The sequence below is a fragment of the Bombus bifarius genome, unplaced genomic scaffold (assembly GCF_011952205.1).
Source record: "Bombus bifarius isolate JDL3187 unplaced genomic scaffold, Bbif_JDL3187 scf7180000008000, whole genome shotgun sequence".
NCBI lineage: Eukaryota > Metazoa > Arthropoda > Insecta > Hymenoptera > Apidae > Bombus > Bombus bifarius.
Window position 1 is genome coordinate 2,369,474 of NW_022884379.1, and position 17,230 is coordinate 2,386,703.

Sequence of the window (17,230 nt, forward strand, 5' to 3'; positions counted from 1 at the left end):
AAATAGCGGCACGAGGACTAGATAGGCTCCCGTGGTGAAAGTATATTGTCATTTGAGGAATTCAGAAAGCACCGAGATTCGTTTCGCTTCCCATACAGTTCTGAGTCAAACCACTCGTAATTTAAAATACGATTTCCATCGATCATTTCGCGAATAGTATTTTCCTAGTAAGAATCGGTAGTGATTTATAAACAAGAATGTAAGAATTTTATGTAATATAATCGATATTCTTTTATATAGTCTTTCGATATAAATTTTGAAAATACAAAATAATTTCCCTATCCCTAACCCAAATCCTATCTGCTAATGTTATATTTGTTAATTATTAAAAAATCGTGTTAAACTCTTAATTTCTAAAACTGAACTTTTTTTAGACAAAACTTCTAAATCGGTGGAATAAAATTCTCTCTATCTTAAATTAGTAAAGCTAAGTCTTTCTGAACTTAATCCTTTTTAACGTAAAAAGTTTCCCAAATCAAATTCTACGAAGCAAAAATGGTTCAGAATCTATCCTTCGACGTGTCACCCTATCACGATACTAAGTTTTCATGAGTTTCCACAAATCGCGGTACAACCTTCTCACAAATCGCCTATGTCTTCCTTTCGGGTAAACTGTGAAGCGTTAAAGCGATCTTCGAGGGAATCGGCCGGAAGCGCTTCCTTATCGCGCTCGCGGGTTTGACATGTTTTCCGGAGTGCCACTCATTTTAGAGGATTAAGTCTAGCAGCTGATAAAACTTTCTACGGTAATAAATTTCAGCTGAAACTCTAGGTTGGCTGCAGCATCAACGATACAGCTCATGCTACGATATTCGCTCGAAATGCACCGTCATTAGACCACTGGTTGATTTAACCATCTGTAATCTTTCCTCGTTTGCTGAGAAGAATAATCGTCCTACTTGTTCCATAACGTTGATTACGAGAATTCATTTTGAAATTAAACGAGTTCGTACAATTTTTGCACGTTATTTCACTGCTTGCTGGTCTTTAATGGATGAATGAGACATTAAAAAATTTCGTGAATTTCTACTAAAAACAAAAGAAATTCCCCAGCACACATAGGTCGTTGTACATTTTGTATAATAAAATTTCTAAAGGAATTGGTATTTAAAAACCATCAAAGGATTATACCATCGTAGCTCGCTGTTATAAAAATTGCAAGTGGACAAGAAATTAACTAAATGGAATTCAATTTCATTTGTTTCTCAATATTTTTTGCGTAGCATTCCTTATTTCCTAGCAAACGAAATTCCTATCTGGAAATTCTTCGTACGTTTCGCCTGGTAATCTCGCAGCCTACGTTCACTCTTTCTACGACGTCAAAGAAAGCAAACGAGCAACTGGGCTTCGCTCTTTTTTCCTTCTGCGTGTTTTTGTTTTGCATATATATCCTTTGAAGTATACTCTTTCTCTTCCGCCCTTTGATGTTTCCGGAATTGTTCCATATATCGTAACTTTGAACAAATATCGAACCATTGCATTCCTTCCATAATGAATTAATTCTTCTGCTTTAACACAAAAACACGCAATAAATAATTTATATACATACTCCTCCCTGTCACAGAAAATCACCCTGGAACGTTTTGCTTAAACCCTTTGAATTTTGAATTACTTCATGATCGTTTATTTACCGCAATTTGTATTCTACATACTTGAGAACTATTCAAAAATGTAAACGGTGGTATTGACAGATCGATCGAAATTATCATTAATCATCATTCGTATTATATCGTAAAATTTGTATACAAAACCTCTTATCTTTGCCAAAGAGAATTGACATGTTAGAGAAATTGAACTAGCTAGGGGAAGATAAAATATGATATGTCGCATTTGATTCGAATCGATGTCCCGTGGGAAATTATTTAAATATAACGAAGCCTCTCGCATTGGATGTACCCTCCCACGTCTTATCACGCCACAATATCATCCCCGTCACGAGGTATTTCCTTACAACAAACAACTAGCGAGCCGTTTCATTTGTCTTTCAGGATGTATACACATGTTTCCGATAATTAATTTCATGGCTGCTGCATACGAGCCTCAATTACATCTCTATCGCAGACCCTGTGAATATTTGCTGGATCAAAGAGAAGCTACTCTAACGCTGTTTCGAATTCCTGCTCGTTATTTCGTGTATTCAGGTTGTGTAATAACATTGCTACATGGGGCGAACACGATAAGTCACATTTTCTATCTCGTTCCAGTGTTCCAGGGAAACAGTTCCAAGATTTAGAAGTTGTCTTTATTGTATTCAATTTTACAACTAAATGTACATTTTTTTCATCCCTTTCAAAATTTCAAGAAATATTGTTTATCATTGGACTGCAGATTCTTATGCGTTCATGAAAAGTTTGAAGATGCAGAAATACGCAGAATGCACATAATGTGAAAAATATATAGTAATCTCTATACCATAACAATTTGCTGAAACAAATTTTAATTATACCTGTGAAAATATGAATTTGCATAAATATCCGCAATATATCAAATATCATGATATTATCTCTTTAATAGATTAATATTATAGGACAAAATACTATTAAAATATTATCATATCCCTATAAAACGACGTCATAGGATACAACTGATATGTGGTCGATATTAAACAATAGCAGCGTGTCCATTTCATGTTATTTCGCGAATCGTGTAGCGAGTATAAATCATCGATCGACAAAATCTCGAAATTCAGCGGCCTCTGCCCTTCCTGGCGAGGTATTACGTTTCCGGTGTAAAACTATTCGCAGCGTTTCCCTCCCGATCATATTTCATCCCATTCGTTTGCCACGACTCGAAAAGAGACTGCGAACGTGTAACCCTTCGCAGGCTTATTTTCCCCTAACTATCATCCATACCAACGTTCTTGCATCGTGCGAGTTGCGAGAAATAATCTCGTCGAAATGTCAAAAATCGGTGACGCGCGAGCCATTTTCTACCGCATTTTCCGAAATGATCACTCGATATCGTGAAGCACGATGTAATAATTATTGTGGAAGTTTGATACGGTGAAATGTACAGCCAGAAAGGTGCTCGTAAATGGTGGATTTTATCACGGTCGATTGCTCGCTTGGCGGGTGTACTGCAACATTCGAGATCGTCGTTTCTTGAAAAAAATTCAAGAGCAATGGAATATTAAAATGGTAAAAAGCAACGCCATTGTTTCATATATTTTATAGAGGGTTTTATACGTTTTTGCATGTTTTATTCGTATTTGTGTTTCATTTTTATGTGTATTATAACGCAGGATTTTGAGGTTTATTGATAGAAATAATATATTAATACAGGATTTAACGAAGCAGCTTTTCTAAAGAGAGAAGTATAGGTGAATTTTAAAAGGATATATGGTTTCTGTTGCGTCGATTAAAAAAAGCTTGTCTGGTTACACATCGTCTGGTTCTACTCGTGTTCGCGTAGCTTCTCTCTGCAATATTTCGCTCCTCTTTTATATTATATTCAGCTGAATTATATTATAAATCAGTATGTAATTTCTGATTCAGTTATTGGCCCGAAAGTGTAACCAGCGAAAAATTTATTCAAATTAACGACTATTTCGATGTAACACGGTTCGAAGTAATTGTGCGGACAGATTAAAAAGTGAGACGTCTCGTGTAAACTTCCATTAAAAAATATCTTCAAGGAAACACACTTTCCATCCAACAAATTTCTGAGCCAGAGAGAAAATTGTTTCTTAAACAATCCATCGGAAATTGATGCCGTAACTCCAACAAAATAAATGATCCACTTAGCTCCGTAAATTGGAAAATATGGAAAAGTAGTGTTACAAAAATTCTTCTTAAAACTTATCTCGAGATTTATGACTATTCGTTCTAGCTTTTTACGACAAGTTTTATAGAAGAGTCATTAATTTTCTTAGAAATCGCACGCTGACCGTGTAATTGATTAATAAGATTGAGAAATATATTAAAGGTGGAGCTTTCAAGAGGTTCGATTGTTTCGTAGCTTGGTCGAATGATTTACGAATTATTTCGTAATCTCAGCGAATAATCCATATTGTTATGCAGCTGAATGAAAAGCAGGCAGACCGATCGAATTAATTATCGCGCCGTTGTTTGTCAAGGCAGTCGCTTCTGATGAACCCTTAAATTAACGAGGAAGGATCGATTAATTATAGAGAGGAAGAGACTCGAGGCGAACGATGCAGCGTCGTGGCAAACAATCGAGATTCGAGGACGCTTGCAGACCGGTCCGGTATGTCCAGGCATAAGCGTATTCACGTTAATTTTCCAAGGGCGTAACCGAACCACACGGTTTCTCCTTTGGCTCACGGACGAAACCGACATGCGCACGAACGGATCATGTCGTCACCATAGAAACGTTGTGAATCTTAAGGCTTGCAGCCTGCAGCCTATTAAATGCGTTTATTTATAACTTTCATGATACGTGCAATCCGTTATCGGGCTTGGCCAATCCATTTCCCGTGAATTGCAAATTGCTGCGACTTATGTTACCTATCGGATGTTCCGGATGAAGGTGGAGAACCCGTTCGTGACCTGAAAATTCTGTAACTTTCCTGTAGTACTCAACTATGAAGAACAGCAATATAACTGAAAACCTTAAAATAAAGTTTTTTCGTATATTTGAATAATCGTAACATTGAAAGTAAATGTGAACTAATTGTAATTCACCCTTTCTGGATGTGAGTTTATAGTATTATTTCGTTCCACTAATAATAGCTCTATTAAACACTCAAAAGTGGAAAAACTTACGTTTGAAATTTTAGCTTAAAGTGTGAATATCTATTGTGATAATATGTCAATTTCGATGTAGATTTAATTTCAAAATGTTTTGTATAAGATGTATAAAATAACAAGCATTCAGATAGTGTTCTATAAGTCACTACATGTACCTATATGTATAATATAGCTACTGTGTTTATTTCTTCGCTTTTTCTTTAGTTCTTTTCGCGAATTTAATGAATACGGATATTTTATCTAAATACTTCAGGCTCTGTAATAGTTATTTCCTATAACAAAAATTTAGTTTCAGTAATATTGGCAATGATAGGACAGCTTTTTCAGAGAGTTTATTCAGTTTTGATATATGATCGCATGATCGAGCCAATCTGGTAGTAACTTGCCTTTTCTCCTTTGGAAATCTTTCATTTACGATTGCTCTATACGTTTCCCTGTACATATGCAGCTTACGCATAAATTCTACGCAAGGACCATAAAAATCACGAATCATATAAATTACACGACTAGATGGAATTCCAATAACTCACTCTGCAAATAGCGCTAGCTCGAAATAAACAAGCTTACTGTAACATTCGGTCGAATTCATTGGACTCAAGAACAAATAAGGAATATACATCATTCTTCGAAGTTCGTTCGATTTAATCAGTGCTGCTTTTCCCTAATTCTCATTTATTTATTATTCTTCCTTCCACTTTCTCAGTTTCAGAAAAACGTTTATAGAACGTTTTATACTTTTCAATCATTTTATATCTTTCCTCGATCTGAGGGAACTTATCAGTGAAAAACACAATTGATCATAACCGATACAAATAAGAAACGATACAGCCATAATAAAAAAAGCAATAACCAATACATCAAGATCCATTAAAATACTGAAAACCACGAGATTTCCGCCGCAATCCGACCTCGGAAAATCGGGCTGACTTCGAGATACGGTTTCACATTTCGCGTTAGAGTCACCGTAAAACGTGGCGGATTTCGCTATCAACGTTCCCTCCGCCGAATCACAACCGCCACTAGAATTCGATTTCGTCGATGGTATCGCATCGTACAATGGCCATGCCCGAAATCGATACGTGGCTACGCGTGTTTCCATGGAACTTTTCTCGAGGCGCAAAGTGTTAAGCAAGCTCGAGACTTTAATCTAAAATTTAGGATGCCAAAGGAGCGTGTAAACGTCCGGGTTCGCGCTCTCTCGACGGGTTTGCTGTAAACAGACCGCCTAACGCAGTAAACTGTGTCGAAATTAGGAAAGTTTCCGGGCTAAAACACAGGCAGATTTCGGTAGAAGAGAAAATTGACCGCGTTCGAATGAGAACCTGTCGATGAAGCGTCACTCTGTTAGTCGCCTGAATCCGCGATGCGACATATTAGCCAACCGATTATTTGCTTTCGCTCTACTAAACGGAGTAAACTATAAAACGAACAGTGTAGTCAGTTTGTTTGATTGTGATAATGGTGGTAGTTTGCTGGAACAATAGCAGCACCCGTGTTTAATGACGAAACGCCGGGGTTGGATGTTGATAAATGAGTCGGCGATTTGCTGGAATAATTGTTTTGGGTCTTTGAAGGCTGTTGTGGATTTAGAAACATATTGGGTGTTTAACTTTAATTTTGGGTTAATTTTAGGTAAAATGTTTATTGTGAGCGGCGAAGAATGTTTGTGAATATGCATAGGAAGATTGGGGTGTATGAAGTGAAACAGAGATCATTTTAATAATATCTTAGATATAATAATTTCTCTATTTAGAAGACAGTCGTAGAGTCGTTAAAATCAATGCAGAGTATTTATAGCAAACTTTTGTTTCAATTATCCGTGACTGTAAAATTTTATTTACTCAAATCCATCTTAGTGATCTTAAGAATTTTTATCGTAAATTTTATGAGATCTGGGATATTATCATAGGGAGGCAAACGAAGATTTAAGAGATGTAATTACTAATGAAACGCTAGAATTAAAAACTCCAATATATCAATGGTAAAAAGAAGTCAAGTTTTAAATTCAACGACCTCTAACCTTGAATTTCATGTTAAAATCATTTCAACACAGGATTATTTTTTTTTTTTTTTTAATTGCATCGAAATTAAATTTTCCATCAGAAGAGTAAAAAGTCCGCTAATTTAAAGCGTTGAAAGCGAGTAACAACGTTTCTAGAGCGAATTACAATGATGCCGCGTGACTGCTCAGCAGTTCATTAAGAATATGCCACAGGCTATGTTAACGAGCAGGTAATTACGTGGAAACGGTTCGACTTCATTTCGACCGAAACCCTTCTGAACAGTGCCTCAACTCTGGCTTCTTTAATTTTTATTAAATTTCGACTTCGATGTTATGCATTTCGTTTGGGTGGCTGAGATTTCCGAATTAAATCGCCACGAAATATCCATCATGTAAATATCGACGGGTGCACCGTGAATTTCCGGATATCGAATTAGTCCAATATTTGCGTATCATTTCGCTCGTGGATCGAATAAAACTTTGCAAAATATTTCGCCCGATATTAAATACACGCCGTCAGATTTTCATAGCAAATACAAGGAATATTACGTTGTTCCCGGATAGTCGAAAGTTTTTTTAAGTTTACGGATCCGTCTTAAATTCTGATGTAATAAATCTACTTTCCGATTTGTAATAACTTACAAACATCCTGAAATTGGAACTCGTTCCTCATTTTTATTCCGTCACGGTATTCGGATTTTTATATCTCGATCTTGCTCTCGTTTTAACAGAGGAAACGATTTCTCGTGATTTTAGAAAAACTTGAGCATAGGATCGCAGCTAAAGGTCCAAATTTCCAAAATTAGATAAATATTACAAACGATATATAGAACCTGTACTTACTTAGCAAATGTTTTTCCATGATAATTACAATCAAGATTTCCATAGAAAGCCCAATATCCATCATAGTCGCGATTTCGCAGTGAGACTATTTGGACGAAACGATCGGCTCTATTAGAACGAGTATAATGATAAGCAACCAGTATACACGGTTCAATTAGCAAAATCCATGAATCATAGGCTATATCGGGTCAATGCAGAGAGAGAGAGAGAGAGAGAGAGAGAAAGAGAGAGATCGATCGAGGCTTGGAATATTGCGAGAAATTACATAGACCGTCGCGCTCTTTGTTGAAGCTCGCGTTTTTTTTATTTTCTCCATCGCTTGCAAATATCGACAGCTCGATGGAAAAAAGAAAAAAAGAGCAGAGTGGAGGGATTCAAGATAGAAAATACTTCGTTCGCCTGGTACAAGGCGAATTTCTTCTCGCGATTTCTTTGCTTTGCGTCGTGACTACGGTAAAGCAAAACATTTTTACGATATAACGTAACATTCTATGTTTGAATTCTTTAATCTTTGCTTTCGACATGAAAATTGACCGTAATCGCGTGCACGATTGAATCTATTAATGCGTCCCGTCCGTGTTGGTTGGCAATATGTTACCGATAATTACGTGATTATTATGTTAGAGTATTTCATTATTGGAGCGGACTATTAATAAAGCGAAATTCCACGTTTGTCAAGAGTACATAATGGAATAAACAAAGCGTGGAGCAATTATGCGTAATTACTGTTATTCATTAAATTTGACTCATCACTTATCTGCATATCGATCCTTCGAAAACAAGATAGAAAAAATTAATTAGAGAATATCTACATATGTGTTCGTTATAAATTAGTCGGTAAGATCATCTTAGAATAACAGAAATAATATTTCTCCAATTCTATAAGATTAAATGAATCACTGAATGAAGGAACCATTCACGTTATTCTGTGATAGTCGTGGGATTTTAGGGTATTGAAATTTTACAAGTCATTAATAAAGTTGCAAGTTGCAGTAAGTCACTAATAGATTTACAAGTTACAGTATTAATGAATTCTCTTGCAGAACTGTAACAAGTTTCGTACCTATTCGCCTATATCTATTTGATGTGAAACTCTTCAGAAACAATTCGCTCATTACTTAACTAAATTTCTTACTCAGTAATTAGTAAATAATAATTTTATAAGACAATCGTAATCACGTATGAGCTTAAACTTCGTCCAAATTCTCCATACGTCGTGAATGGATCAGGAAAGAATGTATCCCCTTACTTTATAAAAATGTCAACTCCTCGTTTAAAATTCATTAACGAACGTTAATCAAAGCCGAGCAAGGGGAAAGCAATCAATAATTTCCTTTAGTTTGTCGAGCAATCGTCCGAGAGCTAATATTCCGGAACTAATAATAGCCTTTCGTCTCGCGATCGTTTAACAAACCTAATAACGGCTGAATCTGCGTCCGCTGCAAACAATACATCCAGTTGAAACCATAACTAATCTCGATCCACAGATTCCGATAATCTAAAATCCATGGTAAATTAGTATCGCGTAGTTGTACACGCGGTAAGAAGCAAAGTATGTACCTATATAATAGTATAGTATAGTACGCCAAGCGGATAAACATCGAAAGAGGAAAGCAGCGTGCAACGCGTGCTCTCGAATGGTAGACGAGCAAGCAGCGTGAAGTGCGGGCTCGTGAATGTGCAGAGCATAAACGTTCCGCTGCGGGCGATCCCGGTATTAAAATCACTCTAAATTGCTGCTCGAGGCTCCCGGATGCAGGCCTCGTGTCCACTAGGCGTTTTATCCTAACGTTTTGCCAGCGTTGCAGTTAATTTCCACGTAGGGTCGAGTGACATACTGATATTGTTGTGTATATTTGCTAGTTTAAAGTGGTTTGCAGCTCTACAGAGTGCCTTAGCGAGGCATAGTCATTTTCATAAGTATCGAGGTACATGCTGGTCTCCTATGAAATTTAATAATCCACTTACAGTGGCTAGAGAAAGTATCGTCATATATCCTTATTTTTCAATAAACCGTTTTTCTTATCAGACTCATTTCATTTGCATAGTGTCGAATTTCTGTAATCGTATGAAGCTACTACGTATAATGTAATACTTAGACATAATTAATTAATATGTAACTGCTATAATAAATGCGATAGTATTTCAATACATTTTGTAGCCGCTATAGGTTGCTAGGAAAATCGTTGGTTAATCAGACTTTTTAGATTCGTGTAAAATGACATAATATCGTTGTCAGAAACTGTCTGCGAGTATTAGACAAAAAATACTACACGGTTTAGTTAAAATTTACTATCTACCATTTTATCATTTTTTAAGAAGTGTGTCTTACCTTACCATCTTTCAAACATCTACTTTTCTCTTCTACGTATGGTAATTTGCTGCGAGTGTTTATAGCGAAATACTGATTGTCGAATGTAAAATGTATAACAAAGAATATACTGGAGCAGGAGAGAAGAATAAATTGTCTGAGCTAAGGTTTTAGGTGATCAAGGCGGTATGTACATAGCGCCGTTTTCACACGTCTGTATGTCTTATGTGAGAACGTTGCGTAGGTTGTCTGAATTGAATACAAGTGGTTGTAAAATACGGAAAAACAGAACGTGTGGGTGTAAGTATATATTACGTAAGATCCATGCAAGAGACAGCAGTTGGTAGCATCGGGAGACGAGAGACCCTTTGTGCTGTTGAATCGTATTGTAGAAGATTTTCATATATCTATATTTTTATTTCTGCATTAACTAGAAAAAAATAGAATAGTACGAGATTTTATACATTTGTGTAGAATCCACATGCAGTTTCATCGTGGACAGAAAATAGAATGTACGTGGCGTTGATGAAACGACTCGAGAGGGATGAAATCGTAGGGGGATTCAAATCCTATTATCAGTTGAACGAATGAAATTTAAGATTGATTTACACGAGGGATGCCGTGTCAGTATGATCGCAGTCCGATTAAGTATTGGCTGATTTTTTTCGAATAAATTCGATGCCTCACGACCGGTATCGCGATATGATTTTATCGATGCTACGCGTTGTATCTGAGAGATTTAGATTAGTGTGTGTTTCGCGCAAAATTAGTCGTTTATCAAGGCTTTGATAGAAATTAGAGACTGTATTTGGTGGTTTGCACGGACCATGTCAGGCATCACTTCACATTTCATACGTAATTAAGTTCGCGATCGAAGTAAATCGAATTCTGGTTTAATATAAGCGTAGATATTATTTTCGTTCGAGAAACTAACTAAATGGCAAATAATGAAGAAAAATGAACTTTCAAGGAAGTTTCTAAATTGAATTAAGTAACTAATTTTTATACTTTTTAAATATTATTCCTACCTTTCGATATCTTATAACTGTTTCTTAGAATAGATAGATCGAATATTCTTTCTATTTCTCCGTTCGCTCAGCAAATTTTCTTGGAAGGCTTAATTCCTTATAAAAGACTTAGCCTCTTTTCTCTTATAACGACCAAATAATACAAATCCTGTTTTTACGATAGCCAAAAGATTTAACTCTTTTCCTTTTCCAATGTGCTGATAACACAAATCTCATACACTAAATACTTATAGAGAGACCTCACATCTTTTACAAACAATGACTAAATCAAAATCACCTCGGTCAGCGAAAAATAATTTTCTTTTTGGCAATAATTTCTTATACTTTTAACAAACAATGACCAAACCAAAACCGTTTCAATTGGCGAAAAATAATTTCCTCTTCGGCAAGAATATAATGTGGCAAAACAAATTATCAAACGACAAAGGGTTCGTCTCACCGGATCAATCGATAATCTGCCTTCGCGGCAATCCACTACAGAAAAGTGCATCGTGACAGATTTCTGCACGCTCCGGATTACGTTTCTCGGCGTTATCGACAAACGAAACGAGCGGAAAAGCGAACGTTTGGTCGCCGTCCAAAAATCGTGGTTCTATTCGTTTTCGTGCAACATGACATCGTAGTTCCTCGTTCGTGGATGAATGAGTAAATTTACTTTAAGGTGGATTTCTATGAGGAACACCTGGAACATCGACAACAATCGTCCCTCGAATGGCAATTCGATGAACCGACTCTCTGATAAATTGGACTGTTAACAGGAGAATGCTGATCATGCGCATCAGTCGCCGAAACGCGATTCTCAGAAGTTGGTGACTCGATTTCCGATCAGTCGGTGATACTTTAGGTTCTTGAACGCTTCTACTCGTTCATGAATGGCTCTAATGAACAGGTGCACTTCCGCTCGAAAATCTTACAGTAGATATTAATATTATATAAAAGCGAAATACAAGCGAATAGCAAAATAATAGCGGAAACTACGTACAAAGTGAAAAATAGCTAAGGGTTAGTTAAAAAGTTAAAGAAAGTGAAGTTAAAAAAAGTTTAACACTGTATGCGATAAAGAAGCTAGTTGATGTGTTAACAATTTTATTAAAGTCTGTCTTTGTATTTAAAGTTCTTAGTCTACGTTAAATATTGAAACTTTATTAAAAATAAATGCGAAGAGTTTTTAACGGGAGTGCACTGCTTAATATAATAAAAATATTTATCTTTAGCTCTCTATAACTGGATTTTTCTTTGCTTATTGAGGAAGAAATTATGATTGATTATTACTAGAGACATTATAGGAGAACTATGTATATGAGAATATATAGATACAGCCGTTAATCCATTTTAGTTTCGTTACAGTTGATTCACAGAGGCGAACGGGGCCAAAGCGATTTGCCGTGGATGCGCGATGTCGATGATCCAATTGAGGGTTAGCACCTCTTAAAGACAACTGACCGTTCGGCCGATGTCGTGAACGATTTCGATCGATGACCAGAGTGATCGCGATAACAGCTTTTGGCCCCATTGCCACCAGGCGAATTTATTGGTCCGACCAGGTTCTCTAGTTTCCTAACGATATTAGCGAACCTGTTCACAAGCGAAAACTGACATTCAATAAAATTTGTTCGACACAAACTTTTATTATTTATCAAATCTTCCTACGCTATTAGAGGCGTGACTTTCTTAGATTTAGTAAATTGCTTTCCTTTGATGAAGGTACTAATAACTCGAAGGAATTGTTCGAAGGAAGATAGTATTAATTTGAACAAGTTGTACCATATGTTAAACATAGTATTCTAACAAGGAATTTCGTTTACTATAAGAGATAAATAAAAATTTGTCAAGTTAAAAAATCAGAAGATCATGAAACTTTAGTTGGAAATGGAATAATTTTACGAAAAGTAACTGCGTATTTTTAAGTATATTTTCAAAAATAAAGAATTTGATGCCTTTGTATTCATTTTGTAATCACATTTCAAAAAATTCTTTTAATTCTGAATATCGCCAGTTTAAAGCATCGAAAGTTAATTTTAATATGAATGAAAACACAGTACACCATGCAGCGGAGATGAAACTTGGCCCAGTCTTCCTTGCTGATTAAGTTTCATTCAGTACGCGTCAGTTTTCGTTAATTTCAATATCAATATCTTATCAAAGAGTGACGTCTTCATCATCGGACACGGCTAGCGGAAACGTATTTCCGCGCTGCGGCTAATTTATATTCCTCTTATATGTAACTAACTAATTAACTGACTGCCTATTATTACAGCAGCCACAATATCGCTACCACGAAACCTGAATCTGGCTATTTAGGGCTTCGTGAACCAATTAAATTACATTATTATTGATGATCCTGCATCTTCGAATTATTGCGGTTCAAAATTTTAACATTTGCTTATACGAGTTCCTTGATGATCGTTATTTATATCAAGTTATTACAAACGTAATGCCTTTATATCCTGACGTTTGAAAGTATTAAAAAGTGTCGCTTTAATCAGATCGTATTATGAGTTCTCATAAAATAATGAAATGTTCGGACAAATATTGAAGAGAATTAAACAGAAACATTCGTGATTCTTCAATAAAATGGGGTTCTTTTTTTTTTAATGAAGCAATGTTAAACCTCATATATTCGAGAAATGTTGAACCTTGGCTGAGATGGTTGCCTCTATCTATCTTATTCATTAAACATGTTAAGTAGCTTTTCTGTCATACAAAGCATCAAGTTGACTGATATTTCTTCATATTTTTAACGATTACTTTTCTCAGTTTTTAAGCAAATAATAACTCTCCTAAGACATTTGAGCGGCAGTGCAGTCATACTCTGTTAAACTTTACAAATCTTCTCTGTGAATGATACAAAATGGCCCATTTGAAGCTATCGATTCACAGTAAAAATCGAAGGACGTGGAGAGTCCTAAAACGTAGGAATGACGAGGATCGTAAGGTCTTGAATAAAGAGCTCTCGAGTCACTCGAAGCACTTCAAGCCAAGTATTCTCTCAGTAATTAAATCAAAAATGTAAAGTCGAACTGCGACTGATCTCTGTGGTCGCCGAAAAAATTGGCGAGACGTAATTTTGCGTTAAGTAGAACCACGTAGAACCGATAGAAACCAAATCACTTTTGTATCTTCAAATTTTTCGTAAATGCATAAAAATTCGCGGTCTACTAATAAATAATCTGCTTGTTTTAAGTTTAGCAAAAATTGGCCCGCTACGTAATTACTTATAATTGATGCAACAGCGTAGGTACGTTGACATTGAAAATAAATTTTTGAATAATAAAAATATTCAATAATAAAATAACATTGTTTGAATACCACTGAAATAAGATATAAAAATGGATAGAGCTTGAATTTTCTTCTGGATTTGTATAGATTTTTCGAGTTAATTAAATGTATTCGTATTTTCATAAGGAAATCGCATCGTAAAGGCAATATAAACGAAATTTAACTCTGATTTATGAGAAAATTGCTTATTAAATTATTGGAAATTTTCATAAAACAGATCACACGAAATAATTGTTAAATCTAATTATTTATTTTGTAATATCTTCTCTCTGTAACGATTATAGGATGAAAGTTCGAAGTTGAAACAAATAAAAGCTGGGAGCAATTTACCTTCGTGAAACATACTGAATCAGTTTCACTAAGTAATCGAGAATGAAAGTGAACGAATATCTACGTACATATTTATGAGAATTAAACTTTGTATCCTCGTTACCTGCCAGTTGATTATAAAAATAACACGAGACATCGAATTTCACGATTTAAACAACGTAACGCGTACTGGCGATAATCGCATCTATGCAAATGCAATTTTATAAATAGAAGGCACAAATAGCATGCAAATGATACACACGAACTACAATATTATACCGCGGAACGTTGAATGATGTCACGCGTACATGTTCGGTAACGTACGATAACTTCCTAAACGCGGAAATTTCGCTGAATAATATTCTGATTTATTATTGCGCTGAAATCGTAACATAGAAGATCCATCGGGGCTATAAATGAAGAACAAAGATGTGTGGACCATAAATACAGAAATTATACATAAACACTATAAAATATTTAATAGAAAGGCGTTCAATTTAAAAGAAACAATTCATTAAAATCACTGTTCTTAAAACGATATAACATACCAGAGACAATCTTCCTTAAAGAGAGAATCATATTTTTCCTTAATATGAGTTAGAAGTGGGAGATTCTGAGAGGAACAAATAGCAGGAGAAAAATATTATTCATGAAATTCCATGCTATGTTAGCATGTCCTTTTTCGCACTACTCGGAAGACGTTTCGGAAAAGATGAACCGGAAGGATGAAATTTTCTTTTTTCACCATTTTTCTCTCTCTAAATGTCACATGCCTTGCAGTCGGAAGAGTTTAATGTCACCTTTAAAAAAAACGCAGTCCCTGTTTGACTTTTACGAGCAATAAGCAACTTTACGCAAACGCATAAATATTTCAGTATCCCGTGCTTGAGCGCGTGTTTTCTTTTTCCGGCTGTACGGCGAACGTCGGAGCTGCAATTAATTCTTTTGCGAAGAATTTTCTCGTTCGACGTCCTAGGAAATACAGACGATGAGGATTGATCGAACCTGTTGAGATGGAAGTATGGTAATTGGATTGAACTTTACAAAACATATATTTAAATACATTTTGTTTGACGATGTTTTATCTGAAATTAAAATATTTGACATTGACAGTTGTCTTACTTAGGGTCTAGAAATTATGATAATGTAAGTGAAACACTTTTGAGAGAGAAATAACTTAAAGTTGACATTCTACAGAAACTCACTTAAAAGCAATGATTAAAATATAAAATGTAAATGATAGAATAACAGAGTTAAAAAAAGATATTTAAGATGTATAAAGGAATTATACTTCTAATTACATTTTTGTCTTGGAACTTTCTCTTTTATTTTATGATTCCTATTTGCAAGATTTATAGCAAACATCACGACACTCAGGAAAACACATACTACGTGGTAGCTATTTCTCTTATCGTCGTGTCATTGACAGCATGAATTTTTTCCGACGACCATTTCGCCTTTTTTCCCCTTTTATAATCGCATGAATCTGTGCTTGCACAAAATTTCTGCGAATTATTGGCAGAACATGGGCGCGATGTCAAATAGTCGCGTGTACCATATCGTTCGCCGTAAAAATTGCATTAAAAATTAGTTTTCCTATAGTTTGGTACCTGCCGAACTCGCTCGAAACTTTCCCAACAAAGTGCTTAACTGAACGAATTCAACTTTGTAGCGTATATTACCTTATCCAGTAACGCGGTAGCTAAAATAATTCTTGTTTATGGTGAAGAAATAACGAAATTGTGTCTGTTACGCATAAAATATGAATATTTATTTATTATTTCTTAAGAAACAAATTCTCTCTCATATCAGATATTTTTTCAAAAAGAGGAAAGGAGAAAAATTGCTCGAAGAATTACAGTTAATAAAGAAATTAACGTATATGAACCCACGTTTGCAGATTTCCTACCGAATAATATCCTACTTTTATTAGAAAACATTTAGAGAGGAGATAGTAGAATAAAGGCGATATGTATGGTTTAAATGGCGGAACTGGGATTTACGAGGACGACGTTTTATGTTGCAGGCCTCGTTTTACTCGACAGCACTGAAAACCCTGATCTCTGTGTCTACTGTGATACTGATTGGCCTCATATTTGCTTACCATGCCTTAGAAGTTCAGGTGCGTATAAAAAATCCAATAGGCTCGATGTTACGTCCTTGTAGCGTGCATGTAAACAATCTATCCGTGGACGTTGCCTCCACCAAACGAACGTGGAAAAAGGCCATACGATATAAACCCGTGGCGTTTGCACACACCTGTGGGGTTTCATTTCAGAAAGCGGAACGCGTTGACTGTCTTTCAGAGCGGAAGAAATGTCTTGATCTCGTCTCGCTCTATATTCTAGCGTTCTACCCTTTACTACACCTTTATCGACGTTTCCTGTGTCACGGATGTATGTATTATTTCTCAAACAAATTGCAAGAAGATTGCTTATTTACTGAAGAAATTGTTGCATGTGAGAATTAATCTATTCGGGTAATTCTAACACTTTTGATTGTCTATTTTCTCAATTAGTATTTAATCGTTAACAAGAGTACATTTCAAGAAAATTAACAGTTGAAAGTTCAAATCGACAATATTATATTTTCTGTAAATATTCTAGTAAGTTATTTCATAAGTTCTCTTGTCTTTTTAGTTTGGCAGTTGTCTATTTTCTTAATTAATATTTCATCTCAAATCGATACAAAATTTCAAGAAGATTAACAGAAGTGTGGAATGGAAAGTCACAATCAAGAACGTTTACGA

General features: G+C 35.5%; 1 protein-coding gene across 1 annotated transcript in view; it reads left to right on the forward strand.

Annotated features, from left to right (window-relative positions):
- Window positions 1-16,877, forward strand: part of LOC117206261 (small conductance calcium-activated potassium channel protein-like) — a gene marked incomplete at its 3' end in the record, with an annotated part of 194,225 nt that extends 177,348 nt beyond the window's left edge. Inside the window, exon 6 of the mRNA XM_033445429.1 lies at window positions 16,508-16,877. Within this exon, the coding sequence (XP_033301320.1) occupies window positions 16,508-16,877 (370 nt within the window). The remainder of the gene's footprint in view (window positions 1-16,507) is intronic.
- Window positions 16,878-17,230: the final 353 nt, after the last annotated feature.